This window comes from Pan troglodytes, chromosome 13 (genome assembly GCF_028858775.2).
Source record: "Pan troglodytes isolate AG18354 chromosome 13, NHGRI_mPanTro3-v2.0_pri, whole genome shotgun sequence".
NCBI classification, from domain to species: domain Eukaryota; kingdom Metazoa; phylum Chordata; class Mammalia; order Primates; family Hominidae; genus Pan; species Pan troglodytes.
Window position 1 is genome coordinate 99,651,841 of NC_072411.2, and position 22,447 is coordinate 99,674,287.

The 22,447-nt window shown below is 37.6% G+C and overlaps 1 protein-coding gene across 3 annotated transcripts in view; it reads right to left on the reverse strand.

Annotated features, from left to right (window-relative positions):
* Nucleotides 1-22,447, reverse strand: part of RFTN2 (raftlin family member 2) — a 101,401-nt gene that overhangs the window by 68,391 nt on the left and 10,563 nt on the right. For all 3 annotated transcript variants that reach the window (XM_001169323.6, XM_054679192.2, XM_054679193.2), the window contains exons 2-3: nucleotides 3,402-3,585; nucleotides 1,079-1,193 (exon numbers count right to left, since the gene is read on the reverse strand). In XM_001169323.6, coding sequence (XP_001169323.2) covers nucleotides 1,079-1,193; nucleotides 3,402-3,585 — 299 coding nt within the window. The remainder of the gene's footprint in view (nucleotides 1-1,078; nucleotides 1,194-3,401; nucleotides 3,586-22,447) is intronic.

The window sequence follows — 22,447 nt, forward strand, 5'->3', positions numbered from 1 at the left end:
TTTTTATTATTGTTATTATTATTAGAGATAGAGTCTTGCTCTGTCACCCACGCTGGAGTGTAGTGGCTTGATCACAGCTCACTGCAGGCTCACTTCTAGGCTCAGGTGATCCTCCTGTCTTACCCTCCTGAGTACATGGTACTACAGGCATATGCCACCACGTCCTGCTGATTTTTTTTTCTTTCAGGTTTTGTAGAGTTGGGGGTCTTGCTATGTTGCTTAGGCTGGTCTTGGAACTCCTGGCCTCAAGTGATCCTCCTGCCTCGGCCTCCAAAAGTGTTGGGATTACAGGTGTGAGCCACCACACCTGGCCTTAACTTGTCTTAAAGCTTTGCTAATACTGGATTTTAATTAAATTTCCCGGTTTAATACTGGTGAGGTATTAGTTCTCAGTTTTTATTTACATTAAACATTATTAGGTTGAACCTGTTACCAACTGTCTCCTAATTATTGACGTTTCTTTCTTTTATATTTGCTGTCCATTGTCTCTCTCTGTCCATTTAAGATGGCATATTACTTTCATGAATTTGTATTCCTTTCCTGTAATGTATATTTTGAAAACGAACCTCCTATAGGACATGTCTGTTGCAGATTTCTCTTTGATTCTTCTTTTTTAAGCTTAGTTTTCCTAGTACAGTTAAGTTATATTTATATACTCAAACTCCTTAATCTATTCATTGACTATATTTACTCTTCCATTTTCTTTTGTTTTTTTATATTAAAAAATTACCTCTTTATCTCATCTGAAATGTGGAATTTATTCTCTGCAGAACAATTGCCTACTTTCCCAACAGCATTCATTAAATAATGGTTGTTCCTCCATTTTATTTCATCAGGTTTGTCATTAAACTTCTTATATTTGTTTAAATTTAGTTCTGGTTGTCCATTTTGTTTCACTGGCTTGTATTTCTGTTTTAAACGCTTTACCATTTGGCACAAGTACTTCGATATGTTTTAAATTCTGGTAGAAAAGTTACCTGTCATTTCCTTATTCTTTTTAGGGTAAAAAAGGAAATTGATGAAGATGAAATACCAAATGTTTGTCAATATCCCATGAAAAAGTGCATAAATTTAGTACCTTTTCTATCAGTTCTTTTGCTGCGTCATTTGTTTGTGCCTCAGAAGTTAGGGGACATTCCTCAATCACAAGCCTTGGGCGTCTTTGTCCACTGGGTGCTGCCGAATTCTTTGGGCTGTAACAGAGGGAATATGTTTATGGTTGGAGTCCAATTGCTGCTTTTCAGCTAATATGCTCATGTGAAAATGAGTGAGCAACTCACAAACAGGGTCAAGGTAATCATTTTTTATTATTTCAAACCTGATGGCTATCTTCTTATATAAACATACCAGAAAAGCACAATAACTTCTATTAATTCAAATTTCCTTAATTTAAACTGCTATTAATTTAATTTGTAATTTAGAAAGAAAGGAAAGCTTCATGTCTGTAGTTTTAATAAACTTATAAGAAATAATTTTAGATTGTTGTTATATCTTATCGAACAAAAGCAGAAGTAAAAATTCCATTTAAATGCAAATAAATATTGCCCTTTTCCCTTTTTCTTCTTTTCTGATCTTTTTTCTTTGCTTATTCTTCGGCTTGCCAGGGTACTGCTAAATCTGTCTGAAGTAATCCTAAAAGCAGAAAAGATAATTCACACATGGTTGATAAGATTTGTAATTAGGACATAAGCAATCCTACTATGCAAAAATGTCATGTTTGCTTAGTAATGCTTAAACTAGTAAATATCTGATGAGGCTTCATATTCCAGTGAAAGCTGAAGCCTGTACACACCCTGCCAGACATGTTAAAGTAGGCAATTACTCCATGGGAGATAGTGTTTCTTAAAATCACACCTGGAATTTTTTTAAGTCTCTTTCTTGTTTTTTGAAATTTTCCTATTTTCTTAGTTTTCCTCTACTTTCATTTTTCCTTCTCTGCTTAGCCCTCTCTTAAAGTGATTGTTGTTGATCCATCACTGTAAAGAGAAAATGCAGTTTTTTCCCTGGTCTTTAGGATGGTTTTGATATACACTCATGCACTGCATAATGATGTTTCTGTCAACAATGGACTGCATATACAGCGGTGGTCCCGTAAGATTATAGAGTAACGTATTTTTACTGTACCTTTTCCATCTTTAGGTATGTTTAGCCACACAAATACTTACTATTGTGATACCATTGCCTACAGTATTCAGTCGGTAACAGACTATACAGGTTTGGAGTCTCAGAGCAATGGGCTATACCATATAGCCTAGGTGTATAGTAGGCTATACCATCTAGGTTTGTGTAAGTACACTCTATGATGTTCACACAATGACAAAGCAGCCTAAGGACACACTTCTTAGAATGCATCCCTGTCATTAAGCAACATATTAATTAAAGGGTTGTGTAAAAAAATTTAATGTGTTAATCTAAGATATTTGTCTGGTTATTTTTATTCTTAATTGGAAAGAACAACAGTATTTTACCATGAAAACTATCAAATTTACAATCTAGGCTGGCAAAAATGGTTGCAGTATTGTTTGGAAAAGTAGCTATTAAAATAAAAAACACTACAATGGTTAGCTTTTAAATTCGATTTTGGAAAAAGGTTAACAAGAGGTCTATCTAATTTGTTAGAACTTGTCATAGTAGGTCTTTCTGTCGTTAAAAGTTTTAGAATGGGCTGGGTGCAGTGGCTCATGCCTGTAACCCCAGTACTTTGGGAGGCCAAGGTGGGTGGATCACCTGCGGTCAGGAGTTCGAGACCAGCCTGGTCAACATGGTGAAACCCCATCTGTACTAAAAATACAAAAAATTAGCTGGCTGTGGTGGCAGGAGCCTGTAATCCCAGCTACTTGGGAGGCTGAGGCAGAAGAATCGCTTGAACTCGGGAGGCAGAGGTTACAGTGAGCTGAGTTGGTGCCATTGCACTCCAGCTTGGGCAACCAGAGCAAAACTCTGTCTTGAAAAAAAAAAGTTTTAGAATGTAGAGATAGTTTCTGTTGCCACTATTAATAAAACAATGTAGGACAGTCAGAAATCTCAGTGAAAGTGGACTTGGTAGGTCTGGTCAGCTCTTTAGCCTAGTGATAGTATCTGTAGCTCACTGCTTCTCCTGCATCTGCTGAAGTGGCTACAGGAGCTTCCAGGTGCCTCTGGAATCTATTTTGCTTTCCCTTTGTTCACTGACATCCTCACTTAGGACACATTTGTCTGCGAGAAGCAAAAATCAATCAGGAGTTTTAAGGAAGGAGGTGTAACATTTCCTTGCTTCAATCCAGGTTCCACTGCTGGAAAATGTGTTTAAACTAAAACCCCCATGTGTCCTTTATTCTCTGCCACTTGATTCAGATTTTTTTTTCTTTTAGACAAAGAGAACTGTCACCCTCACCTGCCTCTTTCTTGAATAGTGTGCTTACCTTAATTTCAAGCGCGATAGCACCACTCTGTATAGGTAACTTGCAGGTAGGTGTTTTCGCTGCCCCACAGGTTGTATAACAGGATGAATAGCCCCGACAATATATCCTTTGAGATAATAGTTTTCCACTTTTGTTACTATATCCAGAATTGAATTTATCTTGATGACTTCTGGGTTTGATGAAGCTGAAATATCAAAAGCAAAGAGAAATTTGCATATTCTTAAGATTGAATTATACATTATTTCTACCTATGGGTGATAATACTAATGAATAGGAAAAGATCTTGGCCAGGTGCAGTGGCACATGCGTGTAATCCCAGCACTTTGGAAGGCTGAGGCAGGGGGATTGTTTGAGCCCAGGAGTTTGAGACCAGCCTGGGCAACATAACAGGAACATAGTAGGAATTGTCTCTACAAAAAAAAAACAACAAAAAAACAAAACTCCAATGGCTTAATCTCAGATAAAGTTACATTAACATGTATTTATACATTTTTAAAGTCATTTCAGAAAAAAGGAAAAGTGACCTTACAAATTAGTAGATACATAATCTCACCAATACGTCTAAAGCAGAAATACAATGTCTTATGAGTTTTTTCAATTAGGTCAGTTTCATTTTTTAGGATTTCATTTGAGTGACTATATTTCCATTAATAGATATTGAAGACATACATAGGAGATACAATAATTTGAAGAGCCAGTCATTTTTATGACTGAACAAGATGAGATGCATAATTTCTTTTCTTTTCTTTTTTTCTTTTTTGAGAGAGGGTCTCACTCTGTCCCCCAGGCTGGAGTGTAGTGGCACAATCGTGGCTCTCTGTAGCCCCCACCTCCCGGGCTCACACAATCCTTCCACGTAGCTGGGACTATAGGTGCATGCCACCACACCCGGCTGAGTTTTGTATTTTTTGTAGAGGCGAGGTTTTGCCATGTTGCCCAGGCTGATCTCAAACTCCTGAGCTCAAGCAAGCCTGCTGCCTTGGCTTCCCAAAGTGTTGGGATTACAGGTGTGAGCCAGCGCTCCCAGCCGAGATGCATAATTTCTTAAAAATAAAATTCATACCAATCTAATAACTAAAAATGGGAGAAATGGCATTTATTAGGCAGCACTTGTCAAGGCTTTCTTATTTCTAATTACTCTTTCAAAGCACTGTGTTTTAAGTTTATCTGGGAAGCTAAACATATAATTTCTCATGGTGCTTATGTAAATGCTTGAGTAAAGGTGAATGAAAAAGTACAGATATCCAGTAGTCTCTTTAATAAATAAAAATTCTAAACGTAGTGGAAATTTAAATGCAAAATTGATTTGCAATTAAACCATTCCTTGAAGTATAGCAAATCTGTAGAAACTATAGAATAGCACTATCTGTACAGACTTTAGAATAGTGAAAGGAAAAGAGTGTGTTATTTGAGAAAATGTTCTTAATGATCCAGCAGTATTAATTTAAATAACAACTTTATTTGCTACAACAATATTTCTCATTGTATGAAAAACAATCAAGAAGTAATACCTAGAAATAGACCTGCATTTTGATTATCTCTTAAGTAACAAGACATATGAAATTAATTCCAGATATGAGCCTAGTTGGCTGTTGACCTCTGTCAGTGTGGTGAGTGGTGTCTGGCAAAGAACTGCGGCTGATTGCCTGAGCACAGGAAGGAGGTTAAGAAGCAGATGAGGAGGAAGGGCCAGAGGAAATCCCCTCCTCCCCTTACATCAGTATCCACATGATGAGACAAATCCACCATCAGTGGGTATTCATGCCAACTTCAAAAACTAAAATAAGCGCTCAACAGAAAAGTTATATAAACCAGGAAGGGTCCACTTCCTCCAATTTTCACCCTCTTTTGGATTTAAATTAATATTTTATTTACAATATATTTTCTTCATCATTATGAATAGGAATGAAAACAAAGAGAATGATCTTGGACTTTGAAGAAACAGCTGGGCTTCCTTGTAAACAGCCCAGCTCTGCTTGTGGGTGTGGCAATTCTGTGATTCATTTGGTTTTGCTCTTTAGTATTTTGACTACCAACTCTGATTTCTAAACAAAGGAACTGAAAAACTATAACAAAATGGAAGCAACTCTTAACACTAAGGAATGAAACATAACCTAAACTTATTTTTAGAACTATATACTAATCTTAAAAAAATTTAAAGAAAATCGTTTACTGCAGGAAGTGGAAATGTCTTAGTGTAATACAAAAGAATCTTCATAGTCTGGCCTCTGCCTCTTGATTCAGCCTCCACGCGTGTTAGTCTTTCTCTTACGTGTCTTGCTTTGGGATGCTGGAAGGACTTGGTGTTTCTGAACCTGCCACTCTGTTTCATGCCACCAGGCCTTCATTTCCTTCCCTGTTCTCCCAGCCTGAGTTAATTATTCCTTCCTCTGGGCTGCATGTCCTTCTATTAGTGCGCTTATCAGATTGTATTATAGTTATTTGTTTATATGTCTTGGCTGTTAGACTGAGAATTCCTTAAGGGAAAGGAACCTACTGTATTCATGTCTTTCTATGTCTAGCATGTTCCTTAGGTCACTATCTTAAATTGGAAATACTGCTCATAAGGGGAATTAAGAAATGAAGTTATTGCATAAAAAAGGCAAGCAATCAAGATTAGCTAGTGGAAATAAAAAAAGTTAGGTTAGCAATTTCAGGAACAATTGTTCACATTATCTAGGCCTTGGAGAAGAGAGACAAAACAGAGAAAAACATAGGCAGTGACGTGGAATTTGTAAAAATTCTTTTGATCATGGAAGTGGGGATGGTTAAGAACATACTGAGAATCCAAATAAATAGAGGTAAAGGTCATATTTACTTCAGGAGTCTCTAGCATAAGGCTTCACCACATGTTCCTCATTTTAATGATATTACAATGAGAAAAAGCCATGTTGCAAATGAAGAAAAAATACTTAGAGGTGGAGCTAATGGGATTTAATTAGCTCCATCTTTGAATGAAATCCAGAAAGAAATTTGGGAGAAGATTGTACCACAAATAATGATTTAATGAAGGGGAAGAATGTGGCTTTTATTCAGAAAAGTTCACATGAGCTTGTGGGCTTGGGAGAACTTCTGGATACTGCTGGCCTTGCTGCTCTTGCTGACTTGGTTGGAGTCACTGTCAGGGCACATGTTGCCTCATGTTGCCTACCTCGTCTACCTTAGCACCACTGATTGGAAGGAAACCCCAGAAATCAAGAACTCAGGGTTGGGAAAAGTCCACCCTCCCAGAGCTTTGGGTTAGACTTCAGGGAAATTTAGGCAGCTCAACACTCTGTTCTTTGCAATCTTGCTGTCATCCCAGATAGTGAAGAACGGCAGAAGCCCACACAAAAAAGGCACCTACGAAGTTCAAAGAGGCACTTAAGTTGCTACTACATATAGATTATTTGAAAGTATTTCAATGGTTCTGTATTTTTACCAGATACTCAGCAGTTAGTAATTAATTTTATTTTAGTTCCATAATACCCCCTTCACTACCCAATTAAATGTCATTTGGAGTTGGATTGTAGTAATGGCTGCACAACAATATGAATGTACTTAATGTCACTGAACTGTACACTTACTGATAGCTAAAATGGTAAATTTCATGTCATGTATGTTTTACTACAATAAAAAGATATATATATATTAAAATGTATAAAAATTGTAGGAAAAACAAAAATTTGCCATTTTAACCATTTTTTAGTGTACAGTTCAGTAGTGTTAAGTATACACGCATTATTGTGAAACAAATCTCCAGAACTTTTTCAGCTTGAAAAAATAAAACCCTATACCCATTAAACAACTCCCCATTCCTTCCTGTCAGACCCTGGTAACCATCATTCCACTTTCTTTTGCTATGAATTTGACTACATTAGATACCTCATATAAGAGGAATCATATTGACACAAAATCATATGGACACAAAAGTCCGTAGATTGTGGTTGATAACTTTAAAAATATGAATAGAGGTGAGCACTTCATTTTTGTGAAAGTGTGTCCTTTGTAAATTGTAAAATTCAATCTAAGAATAAGGGATGTGCCTTGGCTTGGGAATCTTCCTCGTATCTTTACAACACTGTAGGCCTTTTTGTGACTGGCTTATTTCACTTAGTGTAATGTCCTCAAGGTTCATCCACGCTGTAGCATGTTACAAGATTTCCTTCCTTTTTAAGATTGAATAATATTCCATTGAATATATATACCACATTTTGTTTATCCATCTGTCTATGAACATGTGGGTTGTTTCCACCTCTTGACTATTGTGAATAATGTTGCTATTAATATGGGTGTGTAAATATATCTTTGAGATCCTGCTTTTGATTATTTTAAATATATGCCCAGAAGTGGGATTGCTGGATCATATGGTAATTCTATTTATAAGTTTTTGAGGAAACTCCATATTGTTTTCTATGATGGCTGAACTATTTTACATTCCCACCAACAGTACACAAGGGTTCTAATTGTCCGCATCCTCACTAACACTTGTTTTTTTGATAGTAGCTATTCTAACAGGTATAAGGTGATAACTTATTGTGGTTTTGATTTGTATTCCCCTAATTATTAGTGATATTGAGAATCTTTTCACATCTTATTGGCCATTTGGAGAACTGTCTGTTCAAACCCTTTGCTCATTTAAAAATTGGGTTGTTTCTTTGTTGTTGAGTTGTAGGAGTTATTTATATATTCTGGATATTAACCCTTTATCAGATATATGATTTGAAATTATTTTCTCCCATTCCACATATTGACTTTTCACTCTGTTGACTGTGTCCTTTGATGCACCAAAGCTTTTAAGTTTGATATAGTCCCATTTATCTATTTTTACTTTTTTTGCCTGTGCTTTGGTGTCATATCCAAGAAATCATTGTCAGGCCAGGCGCAGTGGCTCACGCCCATAATCCCAGCAATTTCAATGGCCAGAGCGGGTGGATCACCTGAGATCAGGAGTTTGAGACCAGCCTGGCCAACATGGTGAAACTCTTTCTCTACTAAAAATACAAAAATTAGCCAGGCATGGTGGCGGATGCCTGTAATCCCAGCTACTTGGGAGGCTGAGGCAGGAGAATCGCTTGAACCCGGGAGGCGGAGGTTGAAGTGAGCTATCGTGTCACTGCATTCCAGCCTGGGTGATAAGAGTGAAACTCCATCTCAAAAAAACAAAAACAAAAACAACAACAAAAAAAGAAAAATCATTGCCAAGTACAGTGTCATGAAGCTTTTCTTCTGTTTTCTTCTAGGAGTTTTATAGGTTTATTTCTTATGTTTAAGTCAACAATTTTTAAAAAGTACAATGGCATCTATTTTTTGGTTAAAAAGGCATATACTTTCTTCCTCAAAAATGATGCAAGAAAAATAAAGAACTTTGATACTTTCCTGGCAGTTTTACTTGATTATCCAGCAACGTAGGTTGCAAAATGAAAACCTAAAAAGCAATGATGGTGTAAGGAATTTTAAGGCTTATTTAAAAAATAATATTTACATGACTAAAGTGAAACACAAAAGTCCATAGATTGTGGTTGATTACAAATATAAGTAGAGGTGAGCATTTCATTTTTGTGAAGGTGTGTCTTTATAAATTGTAAAATTGAACCCAATAATAGGTCTTGGAAATCCTCCTGGTATCTTTCAATACTGTAGACCGGGTGGTAATTATGATGTGCTTGTCAATACCTGTGCAAAGTTGATTGTTTTTCCATGTGGCATGGCTGGACAACCCAGAGTGCTTGAAGTTTCAGTCAACAAACTGTTCAAGGATCACTTAAGAAAAGAATATGAGTCCTGGTGGCTGCTTGAAAACTTTCCATTGGTAGCCTCTGGCAATATGAGGAAAGCCCCAGTCTCAAACTTAGCAGAATGGGTGTCAGCTACTTGAAAGAAAACCCTAGCACTTGCTTAAGAAATGCAGCATTACCAATACTCTTGACCGCTCATAGGAAGATTACGTGGAAAAATGGGGAAATGAGGGCTCTAAGTTCTAAAAGTGATTCAGAAGAGTCAGGTCTTAAGTGTGAGGAACTTTTAGAAATATCTTCATTTCACTTAATTTCCTTTTCTTATGTATGTAAGAGAGATATATAATGAAATACTTATGTTTAAAATGTCTAAAAGAGCTTTTGCCATGGGTAAAAACTAAAATTACTGAAAGAAAATAGTTATAGTTTAATTGGTGCATTTTTCTTTCTTAATGGTACATAAAATAATAGTGTGTTTTATAATCAATGGTGTCTTAGAGTTAATTATATAGCAAAGAAGGGATGGTGTATATATTAGCTAAGAGAATGAAGATTTGAAGAGCTCTTTGTTTGGTGGTACAAAGGTCTCCCAAACAAAAAAATCTAATAGGGATAAAGTCTAAGTTCAAAACACAGAGTGACAGAATTCTGATTTAATATATTTTCACTGAAGGGGGCAGGGGAAATCCTGTGGTCTGTAGCTGACTGCAAACTAATTATAAGCCAAGAGTTAATCTAATGTGATCGTTGGCTATCTGGAAAAAAATTACCTCCAAAGGCAGGAGGCTCACTAAGTTCTTTATTGAGCAGACCATCTCATTAGTATATTCCTCGCTTTAGCATTAATAACTATCCAAATAATAATAACCAGAATATACTATTTACCTAATTATATTATTAATATCTGCCTCCCCCACAAGGGCAGGATGAAAGCTCTGTGAGGGCAGGGATATTCATGCTTTGTTCAGTGCCATATCTCTATACTTAGAGTATTGCCTAGCAGACAGATGTTCAATTAATATCTGTTGAATGGATAAGTAAACTGTTTTCAATTTAGGGGTGAAATTAGAGACATTCAGTAACAAGCTGGAGTACATTCAAAAGAAAGTGCTCAGGATAATGAGGGGTCTGGAGACCCTGACGGGTGTCTTTCAACTGTGCAAAATAATATGTGAGGAACAGGGCACCATCTGGATATATCTGAAGGGCTGTCACACAGAAGAGGCTGGCAGGTAGAACACTGACTAAGCAATGGAAGACTCAGTTACCCATGGGAATACTCCCCCAAACTGCATGTGGCAGGGCAGAGTGAGACTCTGACATGCTCATTAAAAAATATCTATCTGGTTAGTTAAAAAAAAAAAGGCTAAAACAATAGAGGTGAAAGAGATTTTTGTTCAACTTTACTAGAAAGCAGACAGCCAGCAACTTCAAAAATCTATTGGGTTGGTGCAAAAATAATTATGGTGTTTGCCATTGCTTTCAATGGCAAAGCAATTACTTTTGCAATAACAGAACAGTAGAAATAACCTCAATTTACCAAAAAAAAGTTCTGAAAAAGTCCATCCACTTTTTCCGTAAGAAAGGCATGGAGCCGCCTCCCCTTAACAACTCTCTCAACCAACTGCTCATTGAACTGGGGTGGTGTTTCCCAAACTTTAGTTGTCTAAGTACACTTTCACAATTTTGGTCATATCCTTAAAATTTTCTTCTAATTTTAATTTTTAAGCAAAATAAATTTATTTCAAAAAGAATTTATATCACTCATATAACATAAAACCAGGATCATTTATCTTAAGTAGAAAGCTGTCATACAAATAAATACAATGAAAAGAAAACTTATTACATTCTAGCTAGATAATGTTATTTGCCAAAGACTGAGCCACAGGCCTGGCCAAGGAAAATTAGGCTGGGCATGGTGGCTCATGTCTGCAATTCCATCACTTTGGGAGGCTGAGGTGGGCGGATCACTTGAGGCCAGGAGTTTGAGACGAACCTGGGCTATAATGAGACACTGTCTCTACAGAAAATTTAAATATTAGCTGAGCGTGATTGCACATGCCTGTAAGTCCCAGCTACTTGGGGGCTGAAGTGGGAGGATCGCTTAAGCCCAGGAGTTTGAGGCTGCAACTTCTTGAGTAAGCCATGATAGCACCACTGCACTCCAGCCTGGACAATAAAGTAAGCCTCTGTCTTAAAACAAACAAAAAAATCAAAAACAAAAAAGGAGAAAAATTAGCCATTAGAGGGGTGTTAAAGACATATTAACTGCAAACTGATGGGAAGGCTTAAATAAGATGGAAAAGGGCATACTCTTCTGTTTAAGTGATCCAATGTTTAATTCTGTGTCTGTATATACAGCCGAAGAGCATCTCATGTCCAGTGCCTTTTGGTGGAAGCTTGGAGACCCACTGGGTTAGAAGTAGCAAGGACACAATGATAATAGCAAAAGAGACAGATGACACCAGAGGGAATAAAATGAATTACAAAACTGGATAAAATAACTATACAAATATAGGCTGGGCATGGTGGCTCATGCCTGTAATCCCAGCACTTTGGGAGGCCACGGTGGGAGGACCACTTGAGGTCAGGAGTTAGAGACCAGCCTGGCCAGCATGGTGAAACGCCAACTCTACTAAAAATATAAAATTAGCCTGGAGTGGTGGTGCATGCCTGTAATCCCACTTACTCTGGAGGCTGAGATACGAGAATTGCTTGAACTCAGGAGACGGAGGTTGCAGTGAGCCAAGATGGGGCAACTGCACTCCAGCCTGGCCACAGAGCAAGACTCTGTCTCAAAAAACAAACAAACAAACAAGCAAACCAATAAAAAAACAAAAACCTATACAAACATTAGTCTGGGGCCACTTAAAGGGCTTTACATATGTCATTAGTTTAAACCAATAACAATAATGAAGTCATCCCCCTTTCATTCTGTTGTTTCAGAACAGTTTTTAAAAGCAGAATTATACAACATGTTAAAATAATCACCAAGAAGATAGCTATAATCGAATAAAATTGATGCTTAAAGAGGTTCCTGTTTAGGTGCAGAATGTGTTCCCAAGAAATACCTCGTCTTTGGTGATGTCAGAAAAATTTTGCATCATTGGAATAAGTTCTGCTTTTCTGGTCTAATCCACATCTTCTTGCACTCTCAATAAAGTAAGGATATTGTCTTAAGTCTTACCATAGTAGAAATGTTAATGCAAGAAACACACACACACACACATAAAAGTTTCAGGAGGAATTACAAACTGAGAAATCCAGAAAAGTTAGAAAGGGAGAACAAATGTTGTACATCAGTGCTAATAAACATATTTGAACATAAGCTTATGTAAAGATCATGGGGCCAGGCTTGGTGGCTCACGCCTGTAATCCCAGCACTTTGGGAGGCCGAGGCAGGCAGATCACGAGGTCAAGAGATCGAGACCATCCTGGCCAACATGGTGAAACTCTGTCTCTACTAAAAATACAAAAATTAGCCAGGCATGGTGGTGTGTGCCTGTAGTTCCAGCTACTCAGAAGGCTGAGGCAGGAGAATCGCTTGAACCTAGGAGGTGGAGGTTGAAGTGAGCCGATACCATACCACTGCACTCCAGCCTGGGAACAGAGTGAGACTCCGTCTCAAAAAAAAAAACAAAACAACTCATATTTGTTTTGGGCCCACTGCTTTACATTAATATTCAACTGTTTCAAGTGTGCATGTTCTCCTATCTGGAGGTCAATGTCTTTTGATAAAACTGTAGCACCAAGCACAGAGATGACATTACGGTAAGTACCTAAAAATACTTATTAAAAGACCCACTGAAAGAAAACTTGGGCGTACTATTAATATATTTCACAAACAGAGCTCCAGGGTACTCATGGAGCAGTGGTTTAGGCCATAGACTCCAGCACCAGACTTCCGGGATCCAAATCCTAGCTCTGCCACACCTAGTAAGGTATTTCCCTTCTGTGTGCCTTAGTTTCCTCATCTGCAAAATGGGAATAATCAGAATCCTCCTTATATGGTTGTTAGGAGGATTAATAAATTAATCTTGGTTCCTAGAGAGTGTCTGGCACACAGTAAGTGCTCTACAACCATTGGTTGCTTTGTAATGAGGTCCTCTTATGTAGAAAGAGAGGCAGTACACTATTCTCTTTAAGAGCATTAGGCTCTGGAAGCAATTCACCTGGGTTTGAATCCTGATTATGCCATTTACTAAGCATGTGATCTAGAACAAGTTACCTTTCCTTTCTGAAACAAGAATAAAGAATAATATTAACTTCATAGAGTTATTATGAAAATAACTGTAAAACATGAGCCCAGGGCCTGGTGCAAGTAAACACGCAAATAGACATCGGTGATTTGCCCATTTGTTGATGGTCCAGCTCTGAGAAGATAGTTTCAAATGAAGTTGCCCTTAAAGATAAGTCATTGTTGGTTTAAAAAATCTCCGGGAAGATCATGGTAGGGATTTGAATATATTCCAAAAATATGGCCTCGTTCCCAAACTACAGAACTCTGGATTAGAGGTCTCTAACTCACTTTCTAGAGCAGAAATCTTGAACTCATGCTCTAGATCTTGGGTCTCTGAGACTTAGATCAAGAGTCCCTAGATCTAAGATCAGTGGTCTCTAGCTCACACTGATCTACTACATAGAGTCCTTGACTCAAATGCCTCACAGGTACTAGGCTGATAAAACAAAGAAAGGAGCTACACAGGAGGAGGCTGCAGGACCTGGAGAACACTCAAAGCCTCATCCAAAGAGTGCACCATCCCTGGGCCCAGTGCTGCCATGTGGAATTGTGGGCCCAGGTCACTGGACCTTCTCAGTTAAAAAAATTAAAAAATATATATATTTTTTGGTAGAGATGGGGTCTTGCTATTTGGCCAGGCTTGTACTGAACTCCTGGCCTAAAGTGATCTTCCTGCCTCGGCCTCCCAAAGGGCTGGGGTTACAAGCATGAGCTACTATTCCTGGCCAAGCATCTTCTAATTTTTAAGAAAACCCCTAAATCCAATTCTTATATAATATTTCCCAGTTTAAAAAAAGTGACAATTAATTAAAATATTTAATACTGTCCATCCCAAAGGAGACCTGTCTGAAGGCTAAATACAGCCTGAGTCTCATTAGTTTGTAACTTCTGCCCTGGGTCACCCCAGGGATTCTGTAGACCAGAGCTTGCCTAGACCATTTGAGACAGTGTTCAGCCTTCTAGGATACAGAAAAAGTGATCTAGTTTTCCTAGACTTGGCCTCAAACACTGAACCTATCGTGGAAACATAATTATTCACTCTGGTGAGCGCTGATGAAAATTCCTCACTCTATAGGCACAGCTCTCCCCTTCTTCACATCTCTAAACTGAAGCAGGTTTGAATACCTAGCAAGTTCCTAACAGCCCTCCAATCTCATTTACACATGGTTTTAAACATTATGTTATTTAAACATTTTTCTAATTTTCCTCATTTGTAGGGATGGGAGAGTGATGGTAATGGGGGACTGAGGTTCACTCTATAAGAAAGTTGTCCTCATTATTGGGACCTGATGTAAACAAAAGGAGTGTAAACATTGGGAGTTGTAATGTAAACACTGGGAGTTGCTGTAAACATGCCATCATCATTCAAGGAAGGTAAACCCAGGAGCAAGAAGAGGAGCAATAAATGTGGGAATTTTGTTGAGAACTTTCTTTCATGTAATTCCTCTGGTTCTTAATAATGTTTAAAACCGTGCAGAAATGAGATTGGAGGGCTGTTAGGAACTTGCTAGGTATTCAAACCTTCTTCAGTTTAGAGATGTGAAGAAGGGGAGAGCTGTGCCTATAGAGTCAGGAATTTTCATCAGAGCTCACCAGAGTGAATAATTATGTTTCCACGATAGGCTCAGTGTTTGAGGCCAAGTCTTTGATTTGATGTTCTTATGCTGGGGCAGTAATATCAGAGCCTCTATTATGTTTTTTCCCCCTCATGCTACCTTGTCTAAGACTATTTTTAAAAAATATTTTTTTTTTTAGAAAAAAAAAAAAAGTATCCTTTAAGGACTTGGATTTGACTTCCTTCCAATGCCTGGTTTTCATAAACCTTACTTATGAGGGATGTGTGACCCCTAAGCATGCACATAGTCGGTTTTTTTTTTTTTTTTTTTCGAGATAGTGTCTTTCTCTGCTGCCCAGGTTGGACTGCAATGGCGCCATCTTGACTCACTGCAGTCTCGACCTCCTGGGCTCAGGTGATCCTCCTACCTCAGCCTCCTGAGTAGCTGGGACCACAGGCGCATGCCATGACACCATGCTAATATTTTGTATTATTGTTTTTTTTTTTTGGCAGAGGTGGGGTTTCTCCATGTTGCCCAGGCTGGTCTTGAACTCCTGGACTCAGGCTATCCTCGTTCCTAGACTTTCCAAAGTTCTGGGATTACAGGCATGAACCTCTGTGCCTGGCCCCTATTACTTTTTAAACAGAGGAAATTAAGGGAGAGGTAATGGTAGTTTGGCTAGAATTTGAACAGCACAGGTGGTTAGCAGTAGCTGCAAGCCTTCTTCTCTTCTTAGCTCCCCAACCACCAGCAGTTCTTTCTCAGTTCTTTGGGGGAAGAAACAAATGGGGTTGTTTACAGCTTTAATGAGTGTGGTTGGTTACTGTTAAATTGATGCTACATTATTTGTAAGAGCTTTATATATCTTGCAAGGCTATCATGAGGAACTCATGAAAGAAAGCATTTTGCAATTACTTTGAAAACTGTGCAAAGTGAATGTTATTATTAAAATTAAAACATGCTGAATGTTAAGTAACATTTTTCATTTATTCTTATAGTTTCTAAAATAAACATCAAAGACTTCTTATGCTCTTTTGCTTAAAAGCTTCATAGACAAAGATCAAATTTTTAAAAATAGAAGAAGTCATATACTATGACTTTAATATAAAGTCAAATATTAAAGCTAAGACTTTGTTCAGTGCTAAAAGTTTTGCTCTGATGATGTAACTCTATGAAAATAGTCCAAGACATACATATGTTCTTTCCACCAATTTACCTCTGATGATTGGTGTGTATTTTTGAAATACTTATGAAATATTAGGGCCGGGCATGATGGCTCACACCTGTAATCCCAACACTTTGGGAGGCTGAGGCAGGCAGATCAGGTGGTCAGGAGATCGAGACCATCCTGGTCAGCATGGTGAAACCCCGTCTCTACTAAAAATACAAAAATTAGCCCGGCATGGTGGTACACTCCTGTAGGCCCAGCTACTTGGGAGGCACCAGGAGGCAAAGGTTGCAGTGAGCCGAGACCGTGCTGCTGCACTCCAGCCTGGCAACAGAGCAAGACTCCATCTCATTAAAAAAAAAAAAAAAAAAAAAAAGAAATATTATTTCCTCAGATAAAAATACAATGTACAGGCTGGGTGTGGTGGCTCATGCCTGTAATCCCAGCACTTTGAGAGGCTGAGGCGGGTGGATTACTGCAGGTCAGGAGATCAAGACTATCCTGGCCAACATGGTAAAACCCTGTTTTTGCTAAACATACAAAATAAACCTGGCATGGTGGCGTGTGCCTGTAATCCCAGCTACTTTGGAGGCTGAGGCAGGAGAATTGCTTGAACCAGGGAGGCAGAGGCTGCAGTGAGCTGAGATCATGCCATTGCACTCCAGCCTGGGCAAAAAGAGCAAAACTCTGCCTCAAAAAAAAAAAAATGCTATGTATAAACACTAGCAAGTCCACATTTTCAAAAGGGAATAGACTGTCAATCTCCATATTTTATCTAGCAATTATAGTAAAAAATAAGTAACATAACAAGTGCATATTTTGTGCCAGCCAATATGTGAAGTGTTTTATGTGCCAATTCTTAATTAATCATTACAAAAATCATATAAGGTAAGTATTATCATTATTTTCAGATGAGGAAACTCAGGAAGAAAGAAAGGGACTAGGTAACTGGCCCAAACTGCTAGTAAGTGGTGAGGCTGTGATTGAACCCAGACAGAGTGAGTCCAGAGCCAGTGTGCTCTAGTGCCTGCAGAGAAGCAAAACTTCATTGATCTGGATCATATTAATTCAGAATTTGTGAAAATAAAATTCCGACATGAGAGCTGGGTTAAAGCTTTTAAACCATAATAAATTGTTAAGCAATTTAATGTATGGATATTAGAAGGAGTGTCTAATTTATGTTACTTATCAAAATGTTTTCAATAACTTAGAAATATAAACTACTATATAAATAACATCTGAATTATTATTGTTTATGTTTTCCATGAAAGCTTCCATCCTTGTAGTCACTCATTTATGTATTAATTGAAGTAATATAACTGCAGTTTTAAAAATTAATTCATAGTATTTTACATATTTATGAAGTACATGTGATATTTTTTTACAATCACAGAATGTGTAATAATGAAGTCAGGGTATCTGAGGTATTCATTACTTTGAGTATTTATCATTTCTTTTTTCTTTTTCTTTTTTTTTTTGAGGCAGTCTTACTGTGTCGCCCAGGCAACAAGATGCAGTGGTGCCTCCCAGGTTCAAGTGATTCTCGTGTCTCAGCCACCCTAGTAGCTGGGATTACAGGTGTGCGCCACCACCATGCCTGGCTAATTTTTGTATTTTTAGTAGAGACGGGGTTTCTCCATGTTGACCAGGCTGGTCTTGAACTCCTGGCCTGAAGTGATCTGCCTGCCTTGGCCTCCCAAAATGCTGGGATTACAGGTGTGAGCCACTGCGCCCGGCCAAGTATTTATTATTTCTATGTGTTAGGAACAATTTCAAGTCCTCTCTTACTGCTATTTTAAAATATACAGTATACTGTTGTTAATTAGAGTCACTTTATTCCACTGTTGAACAATATTACATATTTTTTATCTAACTGTATGTTTGTACCTGATAATCTACATTTCTTTATCCCCTGCTCACACCCACTCATCCTTCCCAGCCTTTGGTCACCATCATTTAACTCTCTACCTGTATGAGATCAACTTTTTAAGCTCCCATATATGAGTGAGAACATGCCATATTTGTATTTCTGTGCCTGGATTATTTCACTTAACATAATGTCCTCCAGCTCCATCCATGTTGCTGCAAATGACGTGATTTCATTTCATTTCATTTTTTTTTTTTTTGAGACAAGACTCCAGCTCTGTTGCCCAGGCTGGAGTGCAGTGGCACAATCAAGGCTCACAGCAACCTCCGCCTTCTAGGCTCAAGTGATCCTTCCACCTCAGCTTCCAGAGTAGTCGGAACTACAGGTGCATGCTACCATGTTTTGGTAGTTTTTAAATATATATATACATATATATTTTTGTAGAGATGAGGTCTCACAATGGTGCCCAGGCTGGGATTTCATTCTTTTTTATGGCTGAATAGTATTCCACCATGTACATATGTATCATCTTCTTTATCCATTCTTCTGTTGGTGTACACTTAGGTTGACTCCATACCTTTGCTTTTGTGAATAGTGCTATGATAAACAGGTGAGTGCAAGTATCCCTTTGATATACTGATTTCTTTTCCTTTGGATAGATACCTAGTAGTGGAATTGCTGGATCATTTAGTAGTTCTATTTTTAGTTTTTTGAGAAATCTCTACACTCTTTTCCATAGTGGTTTTACTAATTTACATTCCCACCAACGGTGTATAAGAGTTCCCTTTTCTCTACATCCTCATCTCCACAGGATCTCTTTTTGTCTTTGTAGTAACCACCATTCTAACTGGGGTAAGATAACATCTCAGTGTGGTTTTTCATTTGCATTTCCCTGGTGATTAGTGATATTCAGCATTCTTTCATATACCTGTTGGCCATTTGTAAGTCTTCTCTTGAGAATTGTCTATTCATGTAATTTGCCCACTTTTTAACGTGATTTTTAAAAATTGTTGACGTGTTTGAGTTCCTTGTGTATATTCTGGATGTTAGTCCCTTGTTGGATGAATAGTTTGCAAATATTTTCTCTTATTCTGTAAGTTTTCTCTTCTTTCTGTTGATTGCTTCCTTTGCTGTGAAGCTTTTCAGTTTAGTATAATCCTATTTGTCTATTTTTATTTTAGGTGCCTGTGCTTTTGAGGTGTTAGCCATAAAATCTTTCCTAGGCCAATGTCCTGAAGTGTTTTTCTTACATTTTTATCTAGTAGTTTTATAGTTTTGGGTCTTATGTTTAAGTCTTTAGTCCATTTTGAGTTAATTTTTGTAATGGTGACAGATAGATAGTGGTCTGGTTTCATTCTTCTGCATATGGATATCCATTTATTGAAGAGGGTGTCCTTTCCCCAGTGTATGCTCTTGACACTTTTTTTGAAAATCAGTTGACAGTAAATATGCAAATTTATTTCTGGGTTCTGTATTCTGTTCCATTGGTCTATACCAATACCATGCTGTTTGGCTACTATAACCTTGTAATATATTTGAAAGTCAGGTAGTGTGATGCTTCCAGCTTTGTTCTTTTTTTCCTAAAATTTTTTGGCTATTCTGACTCTTTTGTGGTTCCATAAAAATTTTGGTATTTTTTTTTCTATTTCTGTTAAAATGACATTGGTATTTTGATAGGGATTGAATGGAATCTGTAGATTGCCTTGGGCAGTATTTTAACAGTATTAATTCTTCCAATCCATGAGCATGAGATGTCTTTTCATTTGTTTGGTGTCCTCTTCCATTTCGTTCTTTAAAATTTTTTAAATAAAAATTTAAATTTTTTCTAGAGATGGGTTCTCACTATGTTGCCCAGGCTGGTCTCAAACTCCTTGAGTCAAGTGATCCTCCCATGGCCTCCCAAACTGCTGGGATTACAGATATGAGCCACTGCACCTGGCCCCCTTCCATTTATTTCCTCAGTGTTTTGTAGTTTTCTTGTAGTTGTGGGTTTGTCATATATGGCCTTGATTATTTTGTAGTATGTTCCTTCTATGCCGAGTTTGTTGAGAGTTTTTGTCAAGAAGGGATGTTGAATTTTATTAAATGTTTTTTTCTGCATCTATTGAGATAAGCATATGTTTTTTGTCCTTCATTCTGTTGATGTGATGTGTCATGTTTATAGATTTGCATAAATTAAACCATGTTTGCATCACTGGTATAAATTCCATTTGATCATGGTGTATTATCTTTTTGATGTGCTATTGAGTTTGGTTTGCTAGTATTTTGTTGAGCATTTTTGCATCTATATTCATCAGGGATATTGGCCTGTAGTTTTCTTTTTTTGTTGTGTTGGCCTTACAGAATGAATTAGGGAGAATTCTCTCTTCTTCAATTTTTTGAAATGGCTTGAGGAGGATTGATATTAGATCATCTTTGTATGTTTGGTAGAATGTGGTAGTGAATCTGTCCAGTTCTGTGGTAGTGAATCTGTCCAGTTTCTTTGTTGGGAGACTTTTCATTACTGATTTAATCTTGCTATTCATTACTGATCTGTTAAGATTTTCTGTTTCTTCCTGATGCAATTTTGGTAGGTTGTATGTGTGCAGGAATTTATCTATTTCCTCTAGGTTTTACAGTTTGTTAGTGTATAGTTGTTCATAATAGTCTGTAATGATCTTTTGTATTTCTGTGGTTATCAGTTGTAATGTCTCCTTTTTCATTTCCGATTTGGGTCTTTTCTTGGTTAGTCTAGCTAGCAGTTTATTAATTTTGTTTATCTTTTTGAAGAAGCTGCTTTTTTTATTGATCCTTTGTATTGTTTTTGTCTGTATTTTGTTTAGTTCTACTCTTTATTATTTTTTCCTTTTACTAATTTTGGGTTTGGTTTGTTTTGCTTTTCTAGTTCTTTCAGGTACATTATTAGACTGTTTATTTGAAATCTTTCTACTTTTTGATGTAGGCATTTATTGCTATATACTACTTAGTATCACTTTTGTTGTATCCCACAGTTTTTGATATGTTATATTTTCATCTTCATTAATATCAAGACATTTTTAAATTTCCTTCTTAATTTCTTCATTAACCCAATAGTCATTCAGGAGTATGCTGTTTAATTTTTATTTATTTGTATAGTTTACAAAGTTCTTCTTGGTATTGATTTCTAGTTTTATTCCATTGTGGTCTGAGAAGATATTTGATATGATTCCATTTTTAAAAAAAATTGTGGCTGGGCATGGTGGCTCATGACTGTAATACCACCACTTTGGGAGGCTGAGGTGGGCAGATTGCTTGAGGTCAGGAGTTCAAGACCAGCCTGGGCAACATGGCAAAACCCAGTCTCTACAAAAAAAAAATTCAAAAATCAGCCAGATGTGGTGGTGTGTGCCTGTAGTCCCAGTTACTCAGGAGGCTCAGGTGGGAGGATTGTTTGAGCCCAGGAAGTTGATGCTGCAGTGATTCATGATTGTGCCACTGTACTCCGGCCTGGAAGACAAAGGGAGACCCCATCTCAAAAAAAAAAAAAAAAGTTGGCTAGGTGCAGTGGCTTATGCCTGTACTCTCAGCAATTTAGAGGCTGAGGCAGGATTGCTTGTCCCAGGAGTTTGAGACCAGCCTGGGCAACAGAGTGAGACCCCTAGTTCTACAAAAGTTACAAAAATTACAAAAAAAAAATTTAGCTGGGTGTGGTGGTACATGGTTGTGGTCCCGGCTACTTGGGAGGCTGAGGTGGGAGGATCACTTGAGCCTGGGAGGTCAAGGTTGCAGTGATCCATGATTGTGCCACTGCACTCCAGACTGGGCAACAGAGTGAGAACTTATCTCAAAAAAAAATTTTGTTGAGACTCATTTTCTGGCCTAACATATGATTTATTCTAGAGAATGTTCCATGTACTAATAAGAATGTGTACTCTGAAGTTGTTGGATAAATGTTCTGTAAATGTCTGTTAGGTTCATGTGGTCTAACGTCCAGTTTAAATCCAGTCTTTCATTGGGTACTCATGGACACAAAGATGGCAACAATAGACACTGGGACTACTAGAGAGAGGGAGTGGGGCAAAGATTGAAAAATTAACTGTTGGGCACTATGCGCACTACCTGGGTGACAGGATCAGTTGAACCCCAAACCTCAGCATCACGCAATATCCCATGTAACAAACCTGCACATGTACCTCCTGAATCTAAAATAAAAATTGACATTATTTTAAAAAGTTACTAATCAGGGAAATGGTGGTGGGGGGAGCAGTGAAGAGATATGAGGGAACCTTCTATACTTTCTGTTCAATTTTTATGTAAAACTAAAACTGCTCAAAATTAAAATCTATTGGTTTATAATAAATAAATCCAATGTTTCTTTGTTATTTACTGTCTGGATGATCTGTCTAATGCTGAAAGTGGGTTGAAGTATTCTACTAATCTCACACTGAAGTCTATCTCTCTCTTTAGATCTAGCAATATTTGCTTTATGAATCTGGGTGCTCCAGTGTTGGGCGCATATATGTTTAGAATTGTTATATCC